We start from the raw sequence: 19,977 nt of genomic DNA on the forward strand, positions 1-19,977 counted from the left end.
CTGCGCGGCGCTCGGCCCCCTCCGGCTGGCGCGCGGCTGCAGCCTGGGCTGGGCGCTCGCAGCGCGTCCCGCGTCCGGCTCCCGCGTCCGGCTCCCGGCTCCCGGCTCCCGGCTCCCCTCTCCACGCCGCCCGCCGCCCGCCGCTCGCAGCTCGCTGCTGGCTCCCTGCGGCCGGGCATGTAGCGGCGGTCAGGCGCCGCGGCGGAATATGGGCGGGAACCACTCCCACAAGCCCCCCGTGTTTGACGAGAATGAGGAAGGTAAGAGGCGAGGGGGCGCACCCCTCCTTCCCCCTGCGCGGCGCGCTGCTTCTGCCGAGGTTCCTCCTCTGTGCCGCTGCCCCTCCGGGCGGGCGCGCAGAATCGGACAGGGGGTACAGCCCAGCCTTCACTTGGAGAGCGGAAGGAGGAGCTGCCTGGGACGCAAGTCCGGGTACTGCTCGGCTCCAGCTCCCCAAGCCCCGGTCTCCTTCAGAGCCGGAGGCTCAGGGAGGTGGCCTGTGCGTGTGCGTGTGTGTTCACGATGCGTTTGGTTTCCTGCACAGGAAGGTTCCAGGCTGCTCTCCTTCTTGGCCCAGGACGGCCTAGGGAAACTTTTCTTGTTTAAACTCTGTGACTCCAAGAAGGCGTCCCGCTTGTGGCAGCCTCCCTGGCGGAGCCGGTGGTGTAGGATGCCCAGCCTCATCTGAACTCCAGGGCTGGGCTTCCCTGTGGCTCAGGTCCCTAGAGCTCTGTACTTGAACTGGCCAAACGCCATTTCCAGCGCCGTGTGTCCTGGGCAACTTGCTTAACCTCTCTGAAAGCTTTGTTTCTTCACCCATGAGATGAGTATTACAATACCACCTACTACCCTAGAACAAGGGATTGTTTGAAACTTAACCACTGGTTATCCATGTCAGAAGTGCCTTATAACTGTAATCGGTACAGTATTGCTGGTTATCTGTTAACTCTGCCTTTAAAAGCTTGGTTTCCTAATGCTTTGGTTTCTCTGGTGTTCACCTGGCCCCATGCAAGAGTAGGATGTACTGAGCACATACTATGTGCTAGGCACTGTATTAGGGCTTTGTATGTGTTCTCTCCATCCTCACAGCAACCAGATGAGGTAGGTACTTCTGTTGTTCGTTTTGCAATTGAAGAAAGCAATGGGGCCCAGTCATAGCTCCTAAGGAGCAGAGCTGGCTTGGGGGTTGAACAGCCTTTCCCCAGACACAGTGCTTATCACCACCCAGGCAGAGGCTTGTGGACACAGATCATGGTTTCTGGAATGGTCGAGGCTGTGGGTGGTAGTCACATGCTGGCCCAGACAGCCCCTCTCAAAAGGCTACGGGAAGATAGTTAACATAATTTAAGTGGGTTGGCCCTATATGGTGCTTTCCTAAAGGAGTTCCTGTCTAATGGCACCAAATAAAATAAGCCATGACCATCTGTGGTGATAAGGGTGGTGAGTGGGGCCAGTGAAGGCCCCTGGGCACCCAAGGAGACCAGAGGCTTTCCTCGTTCTTTAGTCTGGGGCACAGGCAGGTGGGGAGGCAGGCAGGGATAGAGGAGACGTAGGCAGGGAGGTGGTGGAGGCCTTTGGGTGTCCCAGGAAGAGTCGGGACACATGCTGTTGAACTTGATCCTGGACAAGTTTACACTAGCCCTAACTTCTCCATGGAAGTTAAAGGGCTCTTGAAATCAGTGTTTGTAGGTGTGCTCTGTTATGGGACAGCCTCCTTGTGGTGGCTCTGGGACAGGCTTGTCCCCTCTTTGAAGCACTTTTGTCCTTTGAGATTACAATCAGGGCTGTTCAGGTCCCATGAGAAGATATATACTCATTGACAGGTGGGGAGCATGACTTGCATCAAAAACCTTCTATTTGCAAGAAGTCAAAACTCTCCTGTCTATTTTAGTGAAGGGATCTGTATTAGTCTGCTCAGACTGTCATAACACAATACCACTGATGCTTAAACGACAGAATTTGTTGTTGGTGGTGGCCTCAAAGACAGAGATGTTTTCTCATTGTTCTAGAGGCCAGAAGTCCAAGATCACGGTGCTGTCAGGGCTGGTTTCCGGTGAGAGCTCCCTTCCTGCTTTCCTCCGTGTGCTTGAGGAGCTGGAGAGAACTGTCTGGTGTTTCTTCCTTTTCTTACATGAATACCAGTCCTATCAGATTAAGGCCCCACCCTTATGACCTTACTTAACATCTATCTCCATAAAGGCCCTATCTCCAAAGGTAGTCACAATGGAGGTTACAACTTCTCCATGAAGTTTGGAGGGGACAACCCCTGAGCCCATAACGGGAGCATTTGTGAAAGCCATGGACTCCCATCATAGATGAAAGCACAAATGTACATATCAACTCCAATAATTATAGGAGTTCATGCTTCCAGACTGGATCAAAGGTCGTATTTTTGGTAATTTTCAAAGCATTTGTCTTTCTTTTATTTGCAGAGGAAATTTGCCTCCCTTATATGGACATCTGTCTCTCTCCTTTATCCCAGAATACATGCTTCAAAATATTGATTGGCAAAATAGTTATATCTGGTGTAACCAGATTTTTGATTTTCCTGCTGTTGTTCCTCATTCCAAAAGCAGATTGGACCCAAGGTTAACTGCCTGTTTCAGGGCTCCTGAAGTACAAGGTTAGGACTCACCTCATTTTGCCAGCTTCCAGCCCAGTGAAACATTAACTTGTTTGATTTTGCCAGCGTATCTCTTGTATATTTTCCTGTGCAAGTAAAGCTCTGTTATTTGCCACCAATTAATTAATTTATTCTGTAGGCATTGGCCTATGATCTTTTTTTTTTTTTTTTTTTGCACCAACCCTTGTCCCTACCAGGAATATGGAGAAGATGAAGGCAAATATCCTAACCCTCAGGGGGCTTCCAGAGCAAATAAATACCCAGGACAATGCAGGGAGCTCAGAGAACCTCTAGGTAACATAGAGGAGGGTCCCTAACCCTGAGGCAGGGAGGAGGGACAGAGAAGACTTCCCCTTAGTGTTGAGTCTTGTGCACAGGGCAGGCATTACCAGTAAGGAGGGGTTGGTAGAGATGGGGAAGGGTGTGTTAGAAGGAGGGAACAGAATGTGCAAAGCCAGATGGTAAAGGGTAAGCAGGGCTCATTGGGGACATTATTGGGTGTGGTTAGTACTCCTGCAGTGTGGGATGTGAGGCTGGAAGGCACGGAGATGAACCCCAAGTCCTGGACCACCCTTAAAGGGCCAAGTGGCTATGTGTTTGGACTTGACCGTGTAGACATCTGGAGTCACTGAAGAATTTTAAGCAGGGGAATGACATGGTCCAGTGAACTCACATGCCCTTCCAAACCAGAGCTGTTGGGTGGTTGAAGATGTAAACACTTACCTGGGCAAAAACAAGTCTGGTTTGTAAGTAATTTAATACTAAACCGTAGCTGAAAGTTTGCACTGCATAACTGTATCATGCCCATCTCCATTCAGATGGCAAAAGTTTAACTTGCATCCAGGTAATATTAACAACTAACTTCCTGACACAGTGCATGGGCTACTTTTCATGCCTAATTTGGAATCATCACAACTTGGCCTGAGGAGGTCTCAGAATCTGCTTCGTATTAGAGCTGTAACTGAATCGGGGACCCCAGGAAAGGCCTGTGTTGCCTGTGTGTGGGTGAGCTGAGACTCACACCCAGGTCTGTTGAACTCCAGAGGTGGGCACCTAATAGTGTTCTCTGTGCCGCTGCTGGAGGCCTAAGGGAAATGTGACTCTCACAGATGGATACGGCCGTGCACAGCGAGCCTGGCACTCAGGTCAGGCTCTGCCACGCCACGCCACGGGGCTCTTTGCACAGACCTTGATAGGATGGTAGTAGCAGTGCGTTCTGACAACACCTGCTCATTTATGATAACCATCTCACATGCCATCTTCAAAGAGCATTTGTTGGGCAGTCACATCGTAATACAACTTCTGGGAGTGAAAACAAAATCTTCTCCCCTTCCAAATCCATGTCAAAATTGCGTTTAAGTGGCTTTTCCCCAACACAGTCCTTATCCATATTGGGACATTTTTGTATAAGCCTTCACCACCCGTGCCCCCCATCCCCCCCACCCTGCCGGCAGATATAAGGTTTCTGCTTTTTCCCTTAGCACTGTATTTAAAGTGGCTTAGGTTGCAGCGGTGTCTTCAGATGCAGTTTAATGGGCTGTAGTATTCCATCAAATGGGACTCTTATAATGTACTTAAATATTTTCTGGTTAGACATTTAGGCTGCTTTCATTATTCCATCTTTATAAATAAGTTGCTTGAAAATTTTGTATATTTTTTCCCCCTTCTCTTAGAGGAATTCAGGGGGCACCCGGGTGGCGCGCAGTCAAGTTAAGCATCTGACTCTTGATTTCAGCTCAGATCATGATCTCAGGGTTGTGAGATCAACTGGGCGTCGGGCTCCCTGCTGGGCATGGAGCCTGCTTAAGATTCTCCCTCTCCTCTCGTGTGTGTGTGTGTGTGTGTGTGTGTGTGTGTGTGTGTGTGTGTTTCTGTATGCTCTCTCTCTCTCTCAAATAAATACCTTAAAATGAAGCGTAAGGGGAGGGATTATTGGATCCAAGGGACTGAATATTTTTTAGAACTCTAGAAACATGTAAATTAAGTTTCCAAAGGGTTTTTTAAATCAGTGTTCTATAAATTTATGGCTGGCACCCACAGATTTGGGGATATTGATTTAACAAGCTCTGGGTATTCTCATTTTAGAATGTCATAGATTAAAGGGTCATTTAAGCGTTATTACTACATTATTATTGGTCTAAATAACTTGACATGCAGCTCAGATCATGAAAACATCTTGGTCTAACCAAATCTGCAACAAAAGTTGCTTTCCTGTGGAAATATTCAGACACCCAAGGCAATTAAAGAACCCCCGCCCCCAACGTTGTATTCATTCTTCACCTGGAGACCAGTGTCTCTGTCATTTGTGATTCACAAAGTGGTTGGCGTCTATGCTGCAGGCTTTACTCCTGACTTTGCTTCAAATTTTTTAATACTTTGGGCAAACTCATTCATGTTACACCTTGGTTTTCATACATGTAACACCTATGGCTTGGGCATAAGGTAGAAGCCAAAAATATTCCGAGAAATCTCCGAGAATTGCGTGGAATAAACTTTGTTCAGATAATGAGAGTCCCTACAGAGGTAGAGGCTGGACAGGTGCCATGGAAGGGGTGTGGGCTTAGGGGCTCGCTTTGCACAGCTGCATCAGGCACCTGCCTATTTCATGCAGGAGTCTAGGATGTAAACCTTCGATTTCAAGATCTAGACCTCATTGGAAAATGCATCTTGATTTGTCTTCTACGCTAGGAGATGGGTGGGTTAAGAAAATAGCCATAAATCAGTATGAGATTGTTTAGTAGAAAGGAATGGTAAGATCCATCTCTACCTTTGAACACTCATAGAAAATGGGTATGAAGTTTTTGAGCTTAAAGCATGTGTCAGTCAGCTCTATGGAGTCAGACAGGTGTATACAAACTCCTGTATTTCATTGAGTCTAAGGCACTCATTTTGCCATGTTTGAAATCTCTGGACAGGGGATGCAGTTTGGCCAATGTGGAATTTATGATGTAGTTTTATTATTTGCATGTGGTCATAGCTGTTCACATGATCGTGGTTTATATTAAGTCTAAAAGAGCTTTTTTCAAGGGACTGGAAAGAATCATAGATTCATCGGCAGCCTTTCCCTCTTAATGGTATATAAAACAACGGTGCATTTAGTATGTGGGTAGCTGAAATCAGGTGCCACGTGGCACCTGATGGCAGGTGAGCCTCCTTCAGTTGACCAACGTGAGGTCTTTGGAAGGGAATTACCTGGTTCTGGTCACTTCTCACCACCTCCATCACTACCACCTGGTCCAAGCCGTGGTCACATCTCCGGCTTAGATTATTACAGTAGCCTCCCTAACTGGTCTTGTTTTTGCTCCTTCTCTTCTCAGCATCACCTCAATGCAGCACCAGAGTGATCCTCCAAAAGTGGGCGGGGGGCATGTCAGTCCCTGCTCCACCTCCACTCCTTCTGCCTTAACAACATGTAAAAACAGAAGTCCTCATAGATGCCCATCAAGCCCGGCCTCTTTGACCCCATCTCCTTCCTTTCTCCAGCCCACCTGTCTCCTTCCTGCCCCTCAGACATACGGACACCCTCATACTATAGCCCAGCACCTGCTACCCGTGCCCACAGGGCTTCTCCCGCAGGACCTGCTCCCTCACCTCTGCTCTGTCTTCACACAAATGCCACCTTCCTTGTGAGGCCTTCGCTGACCACCCTACTTATGGTGGCATGCCCAGCCCCCCTTCCTGGCCTTCCTTTGCTTCATAGCTATTCTCATCATCTCTCGTATCATTTGTTTTACTTATTCCCTTAGTTATAGTCTGTCTCCCGCCGTGTGATTGCAAGGCTTCAAGTGGGCTCTGTCATTGTGGGGACCCTACAACCTTGAGGCTCAGAGCCTTATAGCTCTGAGTATGGAAAAAGGAGCCTCTTTTTTCATAGTTGCTGCAGAAAAAAAAAAAAGTCCCAGGGTTCATTTTGATCAGTTGTGGTTAAGTCTTGAGCATTCTTGAACTGATCACTGTGACCGGGGAGAAATGAGGCTCTCCGTGGGCAGGCTGGGTCGCATGCCCACCCTCTGATCCTGGGGATGGGGTTGGCACCCCTTGAGGCATGTGGACTAAAAGTCTGGGAAGGATTTTTCCAAGGAGTAGTGGGGTATGAAGAGAAGAAGGGCAAGTGAAGCAAACAGAAGCATCCACACAGTCCCTGTCTTCTCGTGTTCCTTGAGACATGGTTTGAAACACTTGGCTCATTTCAGTTGTTTGACTGCATGCCCATCTTCTGCACTAGACCGAGACCTCCAGAAGAGCAGCAAGCATTTCTTTTTCACCTTTGTGTCTGCAAGGCCTGGAACAGGGCCTGTGAAGGCACACAGCAGCTGTTGGTTGAATGAAAGATGAGAGTAGTCGCTTAGTGGGGTCGATTTCTTGCATTCCTCCCAGTTCAGAGGCTTTTGAGAAACAAATGTAGAATGTTCACACTTATCACCACTAAAGTTGGTTTGGAGAAGGTTCCTTGGATTTGAGTCCAGAATGACCTTTCGACGCTGTCCCTCAATTTTACCCTTGGGACTTGCTTGGGTGGAAAGGGGTCTGCAGAGTGAGTTCTATTCTGCCAACACTTGGTGGGCCCCAGTTATGATGCATAGAGAGCTCCTGAGAGATTTCCCCAAATGTCAACCTGTAAAGTTAATGGAGATCAGACTCTTGCATATCACGATGCGGGATATCACTTCTCTTCCCACTGAGAGAGAAGGCGGAGATGGTTCCCGTTCCTTTCTGGGTAAGACCAATTCCTGTTTTATGGGACAGCAGAAGGGTAGAGAGACGGATAATGGCTTTCCCCCGATATGAGCTGGAGTGAAGAGGGTGTTAAGATGGAAACAGGATTTATGTTGAGTCTTGAGGGAGAGGTTTAAATGCCTTAAGAGAAAAAGGATTGGTATTTTAGGAGGATCAAACAGCATAAGCTAGCACTGAGCTTAGGCATTTTCCTGAGAGAATTAGAAGGAACAAAATATTCTTAGCAGTACTCAGTTGTCTAAAATCTGGGCCCAGAGCAATTGCAGATGGAGATGGAGAAACTTCTAGAAAGAGCGGCGAGGGTCCCAGCACCCCAGTGGAATGAATATTCCAGTGCAGGAAACAATGAGGCCTCCTCTCCCTTGCAGTAAATCTTAGAGTTCCTCAAGACTGAGCCCTTGGGCTTCTAGCTCAGCCCTCTGTCCTATCTCCCTGCTGATCTTGTCACCCCCGCATGCCCAGTCACCCCACATCAGTCTGGGTGCCGTCAGGAGCTCCAAGCCACGCCGGTTTTCAGAAAGGGAACATGTCATACAAAGAATTCATCTTGTAAAAAGGCTAACTCTGAAAAGGAGTCGGGGAAGACTCTAGGAGTACCAAGGTAGCAGCTGTAGCAGTCCGGCTGCTCCTGGCAGTGCTGAGGGTGAGGGAGCCAGGAAGGCACTCAAGACCTGGAAGGGGGCCCCCCTGTCTGGTCAGGCTGCGTTTCAGATCTCGTTGGAGAGTGCCTGGTGGCTAGAGGAACAGGCAGCCTATGGAGGGCTGGAACTTTCTGGAAGGTGAAACTCATCCATGAGGGCCACTGAGAGGAGGGCCGCCAGCCCCCCTGCACACTTGCTGGGTGACAGGTGGACAACCAGGTGGAGGAAGGGAAGTTTCTTCCACGCTGGTCTGGCAGGGCCTCTCTTGCGCCCTCTGTTGGCAGTGCCTAGCGGGAAGCCAGCTGGCGATGCAGAAATGTCCATGGAGTCCTGCCCCAGTGCCACAGAGCAGTGGGTCTGGAGCTAAGGGACAATACGTTAAACTGGTGCCTGTTTCTTTCTTTTAGCAGTGACTCAGTAATTCATTTCCTTCATTCGTATTTCTCCTCTGGCCTCCAAACCTGTGTTTCAATATGTAATTCCGCTCGGATGTCTCAAAAGAATACCTCAAATTCAGAATAACCTGGGGCACCTGGCTGGTTCAGTTGGTTAAGCACTGGACTCTCGATTTCAGCTTAGGTCATGATCTCAGGGTCATGGATAGAGCCCCAGGTCGGGCTCTGTGCTCAGCTGGGCATCTGCTTGTCTCTCCTCCTCCCCCTTTGCATCTCCCCAGGGCAATCTCTCTCTTTCTCTCTCTAATAAATAAAATAAAATCTGTAAACAAACAAACAAACAAAACCCAAAGCCCAGAATAACCTCAGTCAAACCCATATGCTTCCAGAGTCTCCTAGTTAAGTGTATAATACCGTCATCTATCCAGTTGCAGAGGCCAAAATACCTCGTTTTCCTCATCTCTTCCCTCTGCCTTCCTCCCACAAGTCCAGTTAGGCACCTGGCTATGTTGATTTTACCTCCCAAGTCTCTCCCAAATCTGCCCAGTCTTTCCATCCACAGTGCTGCCACCTCCACTCAAGCATCACCCCTCAGGGGACCCGCCCAGGCAACTTCCCACCCAGGCTCATGACTGAAGTCATAGCAGTGATGGCAGTCCTGTGCTCAGTGCTCGTGAGTGGCTTCCATTGCTCTTGGACTAAAGATTCAGACTGTGATACGGTCCCCAAGACCCTGTGGGGGCTGGAACCTGTCCACTTCTTTCATCTCATCCCATGTTCTCCCTCAATGCATGCGTTAAATTACTCCACATGCTTCAGGTTCACAGCCCAAACCTTGACTTGCTGTTACTGGGTTACTGTCCCAGGCAATAGTGACCTTCCTTCTGCTCGTTCTCAGTGCTGTTGTTTCTACTCTTGGACCACAGGACATCCTTTCAGTTTCTGGAACGTTTCATGCCACTTCTGCCCCAGGGCCTTGCCACGTGTTGTTGCCTCTGTCTGAAATGCTCGCCCACCCCACCCGGCTTGGCTTGGTTATCTCCCACTCGTCCTTCTCCAGGTCCCTTATCTGATTCCCAGGCTGGGTCAAGATCCCCCTCACATTACCTCAGTCTCCTTTGTAGCAATTATCACAGTGCTAATTCTACATTTATTCCCATGAGTATACTTCATTAGTGTCTGTCTCCCCTGTGAGACTGGAGTCTCCACGAGCATAGGGCCTCTGGCTCTTATAGTGTTTAGTCCAGGTCCCACTGCTTTGCAAAATGTCTGTCCTCGTAGCTGCTTGTCCTTGAGCAGTTTTCAAAGAAAATACAGAGAAAAATCACTGGCAACTTGCGAAAGGTAACAGGGTCCCTCCCGATGTCTGAAGAATAGTGCTGTGGGAGAGAGGTATGGTTAGTGGGGGATACAGTGGCTAAGAGAGGTTCACTTGGTGTCATAGGTGGTAACCTTGCGGTGCTGGTCCCACTTCTTTCTGGGTAGCTGGAAAGCTCTTTCCCTCCTATCAGTCTTTCCCCAGCTCCCTCACTGGCATCCCACCGGGGGAATTAGTTTTTACCCCAGCCCTATATACCCCTATGGTTATTTATTTAATACTTTTTTCTATCTTGCCTGGTTTTACTTTAACAGAACCTTCTACCAGGTAGGAACTTCATGTTTCTACCTTCAATTGGCAATGGATTAAGACTTCCACAAATAGGAAGCAAGATAAAGTAAGATAGATGCAAAACTGTGAGGCCTGGTGTGGCCGTGGGCGCCTTTTGTAGACCCTTCGCTTATGACTTGCTCAGTGCATGTTTTTGGAATGGATTTGCAGTGGATGAACAGTGGATGGCAGTTGTGTGGCTGCAGGGCCTGCCCGGCTCAGGAACTGGGAAGGTCACAGCAGGCCCCTGAGGACATACACTGGAGTGCAGTCCCGTGCTCTTCTACTCAGTTCCCCTTACAGATGGAGTGTGGGCCTCTGAGCCTGTGTGTCTCTGGGATGCACCAGGCCCCCAGCCTGGCTTCAACATGGAGTCTTCTAACAGGGAGGCCCCTTACTTGGCATACTATTTAAAAGCACAGACCCAGGGTCAGACCGCCTGGAGCCCCATGCTGGCTCTGCTACCTATTTGCAGAGTGATCTCCAGTAAGCTTCTTTTCCTCCATGACTTCTGGTTTCCTCCTGTAAAATGAAGATGAAATGGGCCTTATTTCCTCAATCGTTTGGAAGAGTAAGTGACTTACTCTATGTGACATGCTTACTATGTACATAGTCTGGCACGTAATAAAGTAAATGCTGTGTAAACTTCATTAAATAAGGTTACCTTTTGTGACCAAGGGAGGTCAGTGCATAGAAGTTAAAAGCAGAGATTTGAGGGTTACACAGGGCGAGATCCTAATTTTTCTGTGTGTTGTCTGTGTGTAACTGTGGGCCACTTTTTTTTTTTTAACCTCCCTAAACCTTAGAATAGGGATACAACTGTATGGTTGCCATGGGAATGGAGTGAGGTGATGTCAGCACCCAGTAGTGTAAGTTATGTTGGATGAGAAGGACGTTGCATGAGAGCTGCTGTTTCCTGAGCCTGAAGAAGGTGTTCTGACTTCTTCCCAGGCCCCGCTGTCAGGAGGGTCCTTCCCATTCTCATTCTCCTAGGAAACAGGACCTTCTGATAGATTCTGCCCTCAAAGCTTCCTTGCCTGGGTCCTTGTTGCATCTTTCAGGAAGGGCAAGCCCTGTGTTTCAGTGCCTGGCTCTGGCCAAGTCATGTGGAACAGTGACCAGGGAGCAGGTGTCCTTTTGCTGGTGGTCATTGTCATTGATGTGGATCAAGCCACCTTTTGAGTCTTCTGTTTGCTCAATCCCTACGGAGGCCCTGGGGGCTGGAGTGGGGTTTTAGGGAGGATTAGATATTGGGCCCCTGTCTTTTAGAAAATGTCCATCCTCTTAGGCATTTGAGAGGAAAGAAGAAAAAGATTTCTGGATGCCTCATGTTGTGGGTTGAATTGAGTCCCCCAAAATAAGTAAGGTGAAACCTAACTCCCAGTACCTTAGAATGTAAGCTTATTTAGAGACCGAGATGCAGTGAGGTTAAGATAAGGCCACTAGCGTGGGCCCTCCTCCAGTAGAACTAGTATTCTTATAAAAAGGGGAAATTGGTAGGGGCACCTGGGTGGCTCAGTGGGTTAATGCCTCTGCCTTCAGCTCAGGTCATGATCCCAGGGTCCTGGGATCAAGCCCTGCATCAGGCTCTCTGCTCAGCGGGGAGCCTGATTCCTCCTCTCTCTGCCTGCTTCTCTGCCTACCTGTGATCTCTGTCTGTCAAATAAATAAATAAAATCTTTTAAAAAAAGGGGATGCGAATTGGGGCACAAAGGCAGACATGCACATGAGGAGAATACCATGTGAACATGAAGACAGAGATTGGGATGTTTGGTAATGCACCTACAAGCCAAGGAACACCAAAATCGCAGGCAATCCCCTGGAAGCTAGGAGAGAGGAAAAGAGCAGATGCTTCTTCACAGCCGCACAAGAAACCAGCCCTGCTGGCACCTCAATCTTAGACTTGCAGCCTCCAGAACTGTGAGGGGATAAATTTCTGTTGTTTTGAGCTCCCTCCAGCTGTGGTACCGATCATGGCAGTTCTGGGAAATGAGCACACCTAATTTTACCATTGCATCGTAACTTCAGTGCGTCATTTCAGATGAGGCCCCAAGCCAGGTCTGGGAATTGTTTCCAGAAAAAGCAACTTCTGAGACCCGTCCTGAAGGAGGGAAACAGGTAGCAGCCAAGGGGAGATAATGTAGGGAGGAAAGAAACTGGGAAGATTGTGTAGGAAAAGGCCCTTCCAGGCAGAGGGGGCTGCACATATAGAGGCAAGGTGGGCAGAGAGAACTGGAAGGTGTTTAGTGCCCCAGAGTTAATGGGGAGCAGGTGTGATGGTGGAGAAGAGAGGCAACCTTAGAGATGGGGTCTAAGCCAGCTCCACTAAGGCTAGTACCAGGTTTTCAAGAGCCTAGAATGTCACACTATGTTTTTCAGCTCGGGCTGTTGCAACAAACACCCCACAGTGGGGGCTTAAACAACAGACATTTATTTCTCATACTTCTGGAGGTGGCAAGTCCAAGATCAAGGTGTCGATGAGAGTTCCCTTCAGGTTTGCACACAGCTGTTTTCTCGGTATATCTTCACCTTGTGGGGGGTGAAGCTCTTGTTTCTTCCTGTTCTAAAGACACTGATCCCATGCTAGGGAACCCCATGTTCATAACCTCATCTCCCCCTGATAATCTCCAAAGGTCCCACCTCCAAATACCACCCCATTGAGGGTCAGGGTTCCAGTATATAAATTTTGGGGAGACACAATATACACAGGTTGGTAACACTGAGGAATTTGACTTCTACTCTTAGTTGGCAGGGCTGGCTACTTAATTTGTGGGACTTAGTGTGAAAGAAAAACGGGGTTCCCTTGTGTAAGAATCACAAAACTGCCATTAAAGGTACAAAATTATAAAGCTTTTTCTTTTCTTCCATGGTCTCCCTCTCTCGGTTTGTCGTGTTTTTTTTCTTTTTTTTAATTTGCTATTTAATAGCATTCTAGGCAAACAGTATTTAAAATTTTAAATTATCATGGAAAGAATATTGTGCAGTGCTGGTTTTAAATGCAAATACAAGAATACTTAACTCATGTGCGGAATTGCCAGAATCACACGATTCATATTGCAAAGCACATGCATGCAGACGTATTTTGTTCTTACCAGAACAGAGGAAATGCTATTCAAGATGAACTCAGCTGTTTTAATTTCTCTCCTTGATATGTGCACATTGTGCCAATGCTCTCTACCTTCAGCTTACTAATGAGTAAGGAGACAGTGAGAAGAAAAAGAGTTTTGGGTGTCCCATCTTTTCCTTCCCTTCTGTGTCTTCAGCTCAGCGTCAGTGATCAGCTCACGCATAACTCAGGGTAGAGGGTATCATGGGGTTCCTTGGTCCCTCATGCTCCTTGGAATGTCACTGCCCTTCGTTACTCAGGTGTAGACAAAACTCAACTACCTGGGTCTTGCTGAGCCTGTACACATTGTGTTTCTACCAGAATTCTCTGCTCGTGGAGCATTGCAGATGAATGGGGGGGGGCATACACCTTGGATGCACAGCCTCTGCTTATGCACATGTGTCAGTGTAATCCCTCAGGGAGCAATATTTCATGGATAAAAGCAACCCCTGGGTGTTAAACCAAGTACAGGGCCCTTCTGAGCACAGAGCTCTGTATGACAGCTCAGGTGCACTTCCATGAAGCGGGCCCTGTTGTTAGAAGATCAAGAGACACCAAAGCTTAATCTGGGGGGTGATGTGACCAGGTTTTAATTTTAGAATGATCACGATACCTGCAGAATGCAGAATCGGTTAGCAGGGGGAGAAACTAGTGGCTATGAGCATTATAAAATCCACAAGAAGAGGAGGAGGGTCATAAATGTCCACAATGGAATATATTTGCATAAATGGAGTTACTTAAATCACTATGTATTGATGTACACTTAAACAAAACCACAACTAAAGATGCTCTACAGATCTTCCAGTCCCATCACCCTGTGGAAAATGCCCATGAGTTTTCTACTTGTAGGTGATACGGCTTATCAAATTCAGCAAAATCATGATGCGGCAGGATTTTCTGCAGTTCGCGTAAGTGATATAAGAAATTTATGAATTCCATTTAAAATGTAATTATTTTTAAGCACACTTTTTAAACAAAACCGAAAAGTTGCTGCATGTCGTATTTAATAAGTTCCAACACAGTTTCTTAACCCTCCTCTCCAGAGTATAATTACGCCATCAATCTTCCTGGAGAATCAAAGGGAGCTTAGTGGAACACACCTTTCATGCGTTAAACCAGAATTATGCTTGCTTTGGATTTACACTTGAAAGTAATTTGCATTGGCATTTTATTTCTTCCAGAAAATAACAAATGTTTCTGTTCTTTCCCAAGTATCATGGTCTTAAACTGAGGTTATAAATCTTTCAGAGCTATTATTTGCCAGTCCCTTTAATTTCTGTGGCGTGGTGAGTGGGAAGAGAAAGAAAACTATGATTGAGGATTATTTTTCTTTCTTTCATTGTTTTTTTTTTTTCAGATTTATTTATTGAGAGAGAGAGAGAGAGAGAAAGAGCATGAGTGGGGCAGGGAGGGGCAGAGGGAGAGAAACTCAAGCAGACTCTGCTGAATATAGAGCCTGACATGAGGCTTGATCCTATGACCCTGAGATCGTGACCCTGGCCCAAGCCAAAATCAAGAGTCAGTTGCCCAACTGATTGAGCCACCCAGGTACCCTAGATTATTTTTCTTTCTTAGCCAGCAAATAGGACACAAGATTGGGCTCTGGTATGCATTTTGGCAATTTGGTTGTTTTTGGCTTACCCTGAGTTGCCCCTGTGGGGGTGCCCCTACTCCTCATCTTGCTAGATGCATTTGTGTCTTTGTAAGTAATGGGAACATTTTTGTGTTAGATTTTTTTTTCTATTTTATTTTACTTTATTTTAATTCCAGCATAATTAACATACAATTAACATACAGTGTTCTATTAGTTTCAGGTATACTTTTTTTTTTCTGGTTTACATTCACTTTTTAAAAAAATTAATTAATTGATTTATTTCTTTTCAGGGTAACAGAATTCATTGTTTATGCACCACACTTTGTGTTAGATTTTGATATAGATTTCTAGTTGAGGTCAATAGGGCAGAGGGCCTCAAATATGAAGTTGTTTGGGGTCAGGTGGAAGAAATACTATTTAAAATACCAGTATATTATCCTGATAACTACCTCATTTCCCCCCCTAAGCTCAGCCTATACCGTGCAGACTTAAATTTTCAACTGCCAGCCCAACTCAAAGTTTGTACATGAATATCTAACAAGACCCTTACTCTTAGAGCTTCTCAGTTGAGCTCTTGCTTCTCTGCCCCATCCCCAAATCTGATCCTTCCTGTCTTCCCAACTTCTGAAAATAATAGTTCCATTCTTCCAGTTGGTCAGGCCAAGATATTAGAGTCATCCTTGAACTTTCTTTTGATTGCACGACACACCTACCCCCTGACTATAGGCCTCCTGTTCCTGTGCCTGTATTTCCATCTTCCATGCCTACCATTTCAACACCAAAATGCTTAGAAATCTAGATAGAGCAGGAGTCCCCAGAGACTCACCTGTTTCATTTGCTGGAGGCTCCTACTCCCAATTTTGTTAACTTTCAGTCTTTAGGCATTTATTGAGACTTACTTATTATGTCTTGGCATTTGACATACCTTGGTAAACTTGCCAAATACTCTTGAAGAGGATATGTATTCTATAGTGCTTGCTGCAGTGCTCTATGTGTCAGGGATGTTCAAATCTCTTATATTTTTAATGAGTGTTGCTGCTTTAAAAAAAAAAAAAAAGATTACCGAGAGAGGAGTATATATGATTGTGAATTTTTCTGTTCTCTGCAGTTTTTGTCAGTGTGCATGACTTTTGAAATATGTCAATAGAGTCACATTGAGGATTATTTTGTTTCGATCAGATGATGCATTTACCATATGAAATAGTCTTTATCTCTGGAAGTACTGCTTGTTCTGAATTCTACATGGTTGTAATTAATATAGTTACACCAACTTTTTAATGCTTAGTTTGTGTCTCATAAATCTTTTTCCATCCTTTCATTTTCAATTTGTTTTCTGTATCTTTGAATATAAGCATCAATTTAAACAGCTTACGGTTGAATCTTCCTTTTGTTTTCTCTGAAAATCTCTGTCTTTTAGTTGGAGTATTTAGTTTGTCTGTGTTTAATATAATTTTTGATGAGGTTGGGTTTAATTCAGTCACCTTGCTGCTAATTTGTTCCCCCTGTGTTTTGATCTTTTTTTCCTTTTGCCTTTTTTGTTCATCTAGTGTTATTTTAATATTGCATTCTGTTTTGAATATTGGCTTTTTAGCTAAACCTCTCTATGTTTTTTAAGTAGTTTCAATAGAGATTACAATATGTATTCTTAACTTAACCACAGCCTAATTTGAATTAATATTACATCACTTCATGTTAGAATCTTACAATGGTATAATTACTTTTTCCCAGTTTTGTCCTGTTTTATCATATGTTTTTGTTTCTATATATGATATAAAATCCATGGTGCATGGTTATTATTTTTCTTTAAATATCAGTTGTCATTAAGAATAGAAAAAATGTTTTTTGTTTGCCCATGTGTATACTGTTTTCAGTGTTCTTGATTATTCCTTGTAGATTCAGAGTCTTAGCTTATATCATTTCTTTTCTGCTTAAAAATTTGCCTTTACCCCTCTGGTAATTCAGGTCTGCTAACAACAATTAATTTTTACTTTCATTTGACTAAACTATCTCTGTTTCACTTTCATCTTTGAGAGGTATTTTTATTCGACACATAAGTCTAAGTTGACCATTTTTTAGTACTTTAAAGTTATCATTCCATTATCTTCTTGTTATTGTTTCTGGTGAGAAGTCAGGCATCATTCAAATCATTGTTCTGTATGTAATTTGCTTTTTTATCTCTGGTTGCTTTGACAATTTTTCTTTATTTTTGACTTTCATAGTTTACTTATGATGTACCAAGATGTAATTTTCTTGGTATTTATTCTGCTTAGGGCTCACAGAACCTGTTGGATTGTGGATTGATTGATTTTTACTTTTCTTTCTTTCTCTTTTCTAGCACTCAAATAACATGCATGCCATACTACTTGGTAGCATTCCACTGATTGTTGGGGACTTTGTTAAATTTTTTCCTTGTGTGTATATTAATATATTTTCTCACTTTGTTTCAGTTTGGAAATTTTTCCATTGTTCTGTCTTCAAGTTTTCAGACTCTTCTGCATTGTCCAGTCTACTCTTTCTGTTAAGTGGATTTTAAGATTTAAAATATTGTATTTTTCAGTTCTAGGATCTTCATTGACTTTCCCAAATTTTCCATTTTTCTCCTGAAATTTCCCATGTGTTTGTCTACCATATTCATTTTATTCCTTACAAATTTTTTTTTCTAACAATTCTGCCAATTTCAACATTTTGTTTGTGTGTGTCCATTTCTATGGACACTGCATTTTAGACCAGGGGACCCATTCTCTTGTTTTTTTACATACCTAATAATTTTCTTTATATGCTAGGCATTATAGATGGTACATTGTAGAAAATGATACATGTAAAGCACTAAACACATCTGAGGTGCAATAAATATTAGCTAGCATTGTTATTTTAGAATGTTCTATGAATACTACACCATTTTATTCGTTTTAATTTTTATTTCAATTTTTTACATTTATTTTTCAATTCTAGAATTTTCACTTGGTTACTTTCTTCCTCGGAAGGGTGTGTGTTTTGTTCCATCAGGACAATAAATTGATGACAGTTCATTTCGATCTTCAGAGTTTTGATTTTAGGTTGTGTTATAATGGATATCCTTTAGGTTTTACTTTTAATTCTGGAGTATATATAGCCTTTGCTTCTGGCACTTGGTACTTACTCTTACTGGACTTACCTTGAACTCCAAACTTTGTGTCCCCAACTCTGGAAAGTTTCTGAAATGTCTGTTAATCTCTCCCAGTTTTTCGCCTATTGTTTCACTGGGGTCCTTGGACTCCCACTCCACTCATGTTCATGTTGGGAGTCAGCCAAGGACTCTAAGCAGAATTTGTAGGCACATTTTGGGACATTACAGTTAATTGTGCCCTCTTGAGTTATTTCTTTAGTATAAACTCCAAGTGTGATTATTGAAATAAAGAGTTTGAATGTCTTTAGAACTTTATAACTTGTAAGATATTGACATTTCAGAACATTTCTCTTAAGTTTTATTGCCAGCAGCACAGCATAAGTATAGCAGTTCTACCAGACTTTCTCTCCAAAGAGTGTAAGCATTGTTAAATTTGTTTTCTTAATTTAGTAGATTTGATATGGGACTTGAGAATTTCATTAATGTCTATGATATTGATTCCTGAGAAGAATGAGCCCCTTTTTCATGTCTTTATTCACTATTTATATGTCCTCTGTGAAAATTGCCTTTTTGTTTGCCCACTTTTTCTGTTGTTATTTTTTTATTAAAAATATATTTGAATAGGCTCTTAATTCATTTAGCTATTAACCTTTTGTTCAATTTTTCTCTCTTCACCTGATAATATTAGTTTATCATTGGATAAATTGAATATTAACCTAATTTTCTGGTGCATTATTTTAATTCATTTTACAGTTAATACATGCTCATTATAAAAATATTTTAAAAATTTAGAATACTTGAAAAAATTGTCAATGATCTTTTAAAAATTTTTTTTATTTTTACATTTTTTAAAATTTAATTTCTTTTCAGTGTAACAGAATTCATTGTTTATGCACCACACCCAGTGCTCCATGCAATATGTGCCCTCCATAATACCCATCAACAAGCTCACCCAACCTCCCACTCCCCACCCCTTCAAAATCCTCATATTGTTTTTCAGAGTCCATAGTCTCTCATGGTTCATCTCCCCCTCCAATTTCCCTCAACTCCCTTCTCCTCTCCATCTCCCCATGTCCTCCGTGTTATTTCTTATGCTCCACAAATAAGTGAAACCATATGATAATTGACTCTCTCTGCTTGACTTAGTTCACTCAGCATAATCTCCTCCAGTCCTGTCCATGTTGATACAAAAGTTGGGTATTCAGGGGCACCTGGGTGGCTCAGTGGGTTAAAGCCTCTGCCTTCGGCTCAGGTCATGATCCCAAGGTCCTGGGATCGAGCCCCACATTGGGCTCTCTGCTCAGCGGGGAACCTGCTTCCTCCTCTCTCTCTCTCTGCCTGCCTCGCTGCCTACCTGTGATCTCTATCTGTCAAATAAATAAATAAAATCTTAAAAAAAAAAAAAGTTGGGTATTCATCCTTTCTGATGGAGGCATAATACTCCATAGTGTATATGTCAATAGTCTTTTTTTGATGGATTTCCTAGTGTGTTCTTTCTGAGCGCAGGGACCCCTATTCTCCCCTCTTAGACTGAAAATGCCATTTTTATTTCACTTTTCACTTAACAATTTCACATAAGCATTTTTCTAATCTTCTAATAAATATTTACTGTGCCTCTACGTTGCTTAGTGCAAGGTTCCATGTAGCTACAAGTTTGCTTAATTTTATCAGTTTTTGCTGCATAACATTTCCACCCATCATTCAAATACATACAGCAGTAAGCGTTCAGAACTTTTGTTCGTGTTTCTGAAGCCAAGGCTGGAGATGTAGAAGCAATATGGGTCAAGTCCTCATGGCAATGGCAGAAGTACAAGAGGTCAAGTCCAACTATGCAAGTGCATTTCATACTTCTGCTGGGGTGGCATCTGTTACCATCTGCTGGCTGAAGAAAATTGCATGACCAAGTGAACCCAAGTGAAGTGGTAAGGATACACTCTGCTAACCATGAAGCCATAGCACCCAGGTGTACCTATAGTGTGACTATAGGGAGTGAAAAATTGGGACCAATAATCCAATTTATAATAACGAGAGATAAATGTTATGTTTTAACCATTGTATATCATCCTACCATATGGATATACTGTAATTTTCTTAAATTGTCTCTTATTTTTAGGTATTTAGCTTGTT

The 19,977-nt window shown here is 44.2% G+C and overlaps 1 protein-coding gene across 2 annotated transcripts in view; it reads left to right on the top strand.

The window, feature by feature from the left end:
- The first annotated feature begins 208 nt into the window (after positions 1-208).
- LOC111149215 (serine/threonine kinase 32B) overlaps positions 209-19,977 on the top strand; it is a 404,797-nt gene continuing 385,028 nt past the window's right edge. For both annotated transcript variants that reach the window (XM_022506161.1, XM_022506162.1), the window contains exon 1: positions 209-260. In XM_022506161.1, the coding sequence (XP_022361869.1) occupies positions 209-260 (52 nt within the window). The remainder of the gene's footprint in view (positions 261-19,977) is intronic.

Source organism: Enhydra lutris, unplaced genomic scaffold (genome assembly GCF_002288905.1).
Source record: "Enhydra lutris kenyoni isolate GAN:26980312 unplaced genomic scaffold, ASM228890v2 scaffoldscaffold21, whole genome shotgun sequence".
In the NCBI taxonomy this organism is placed as follows: Eukaryota; Metazoa; Chordata; class Mammalia; order Carnivora; family Mustelidae; genus Enhydra; species Enhydra lutris.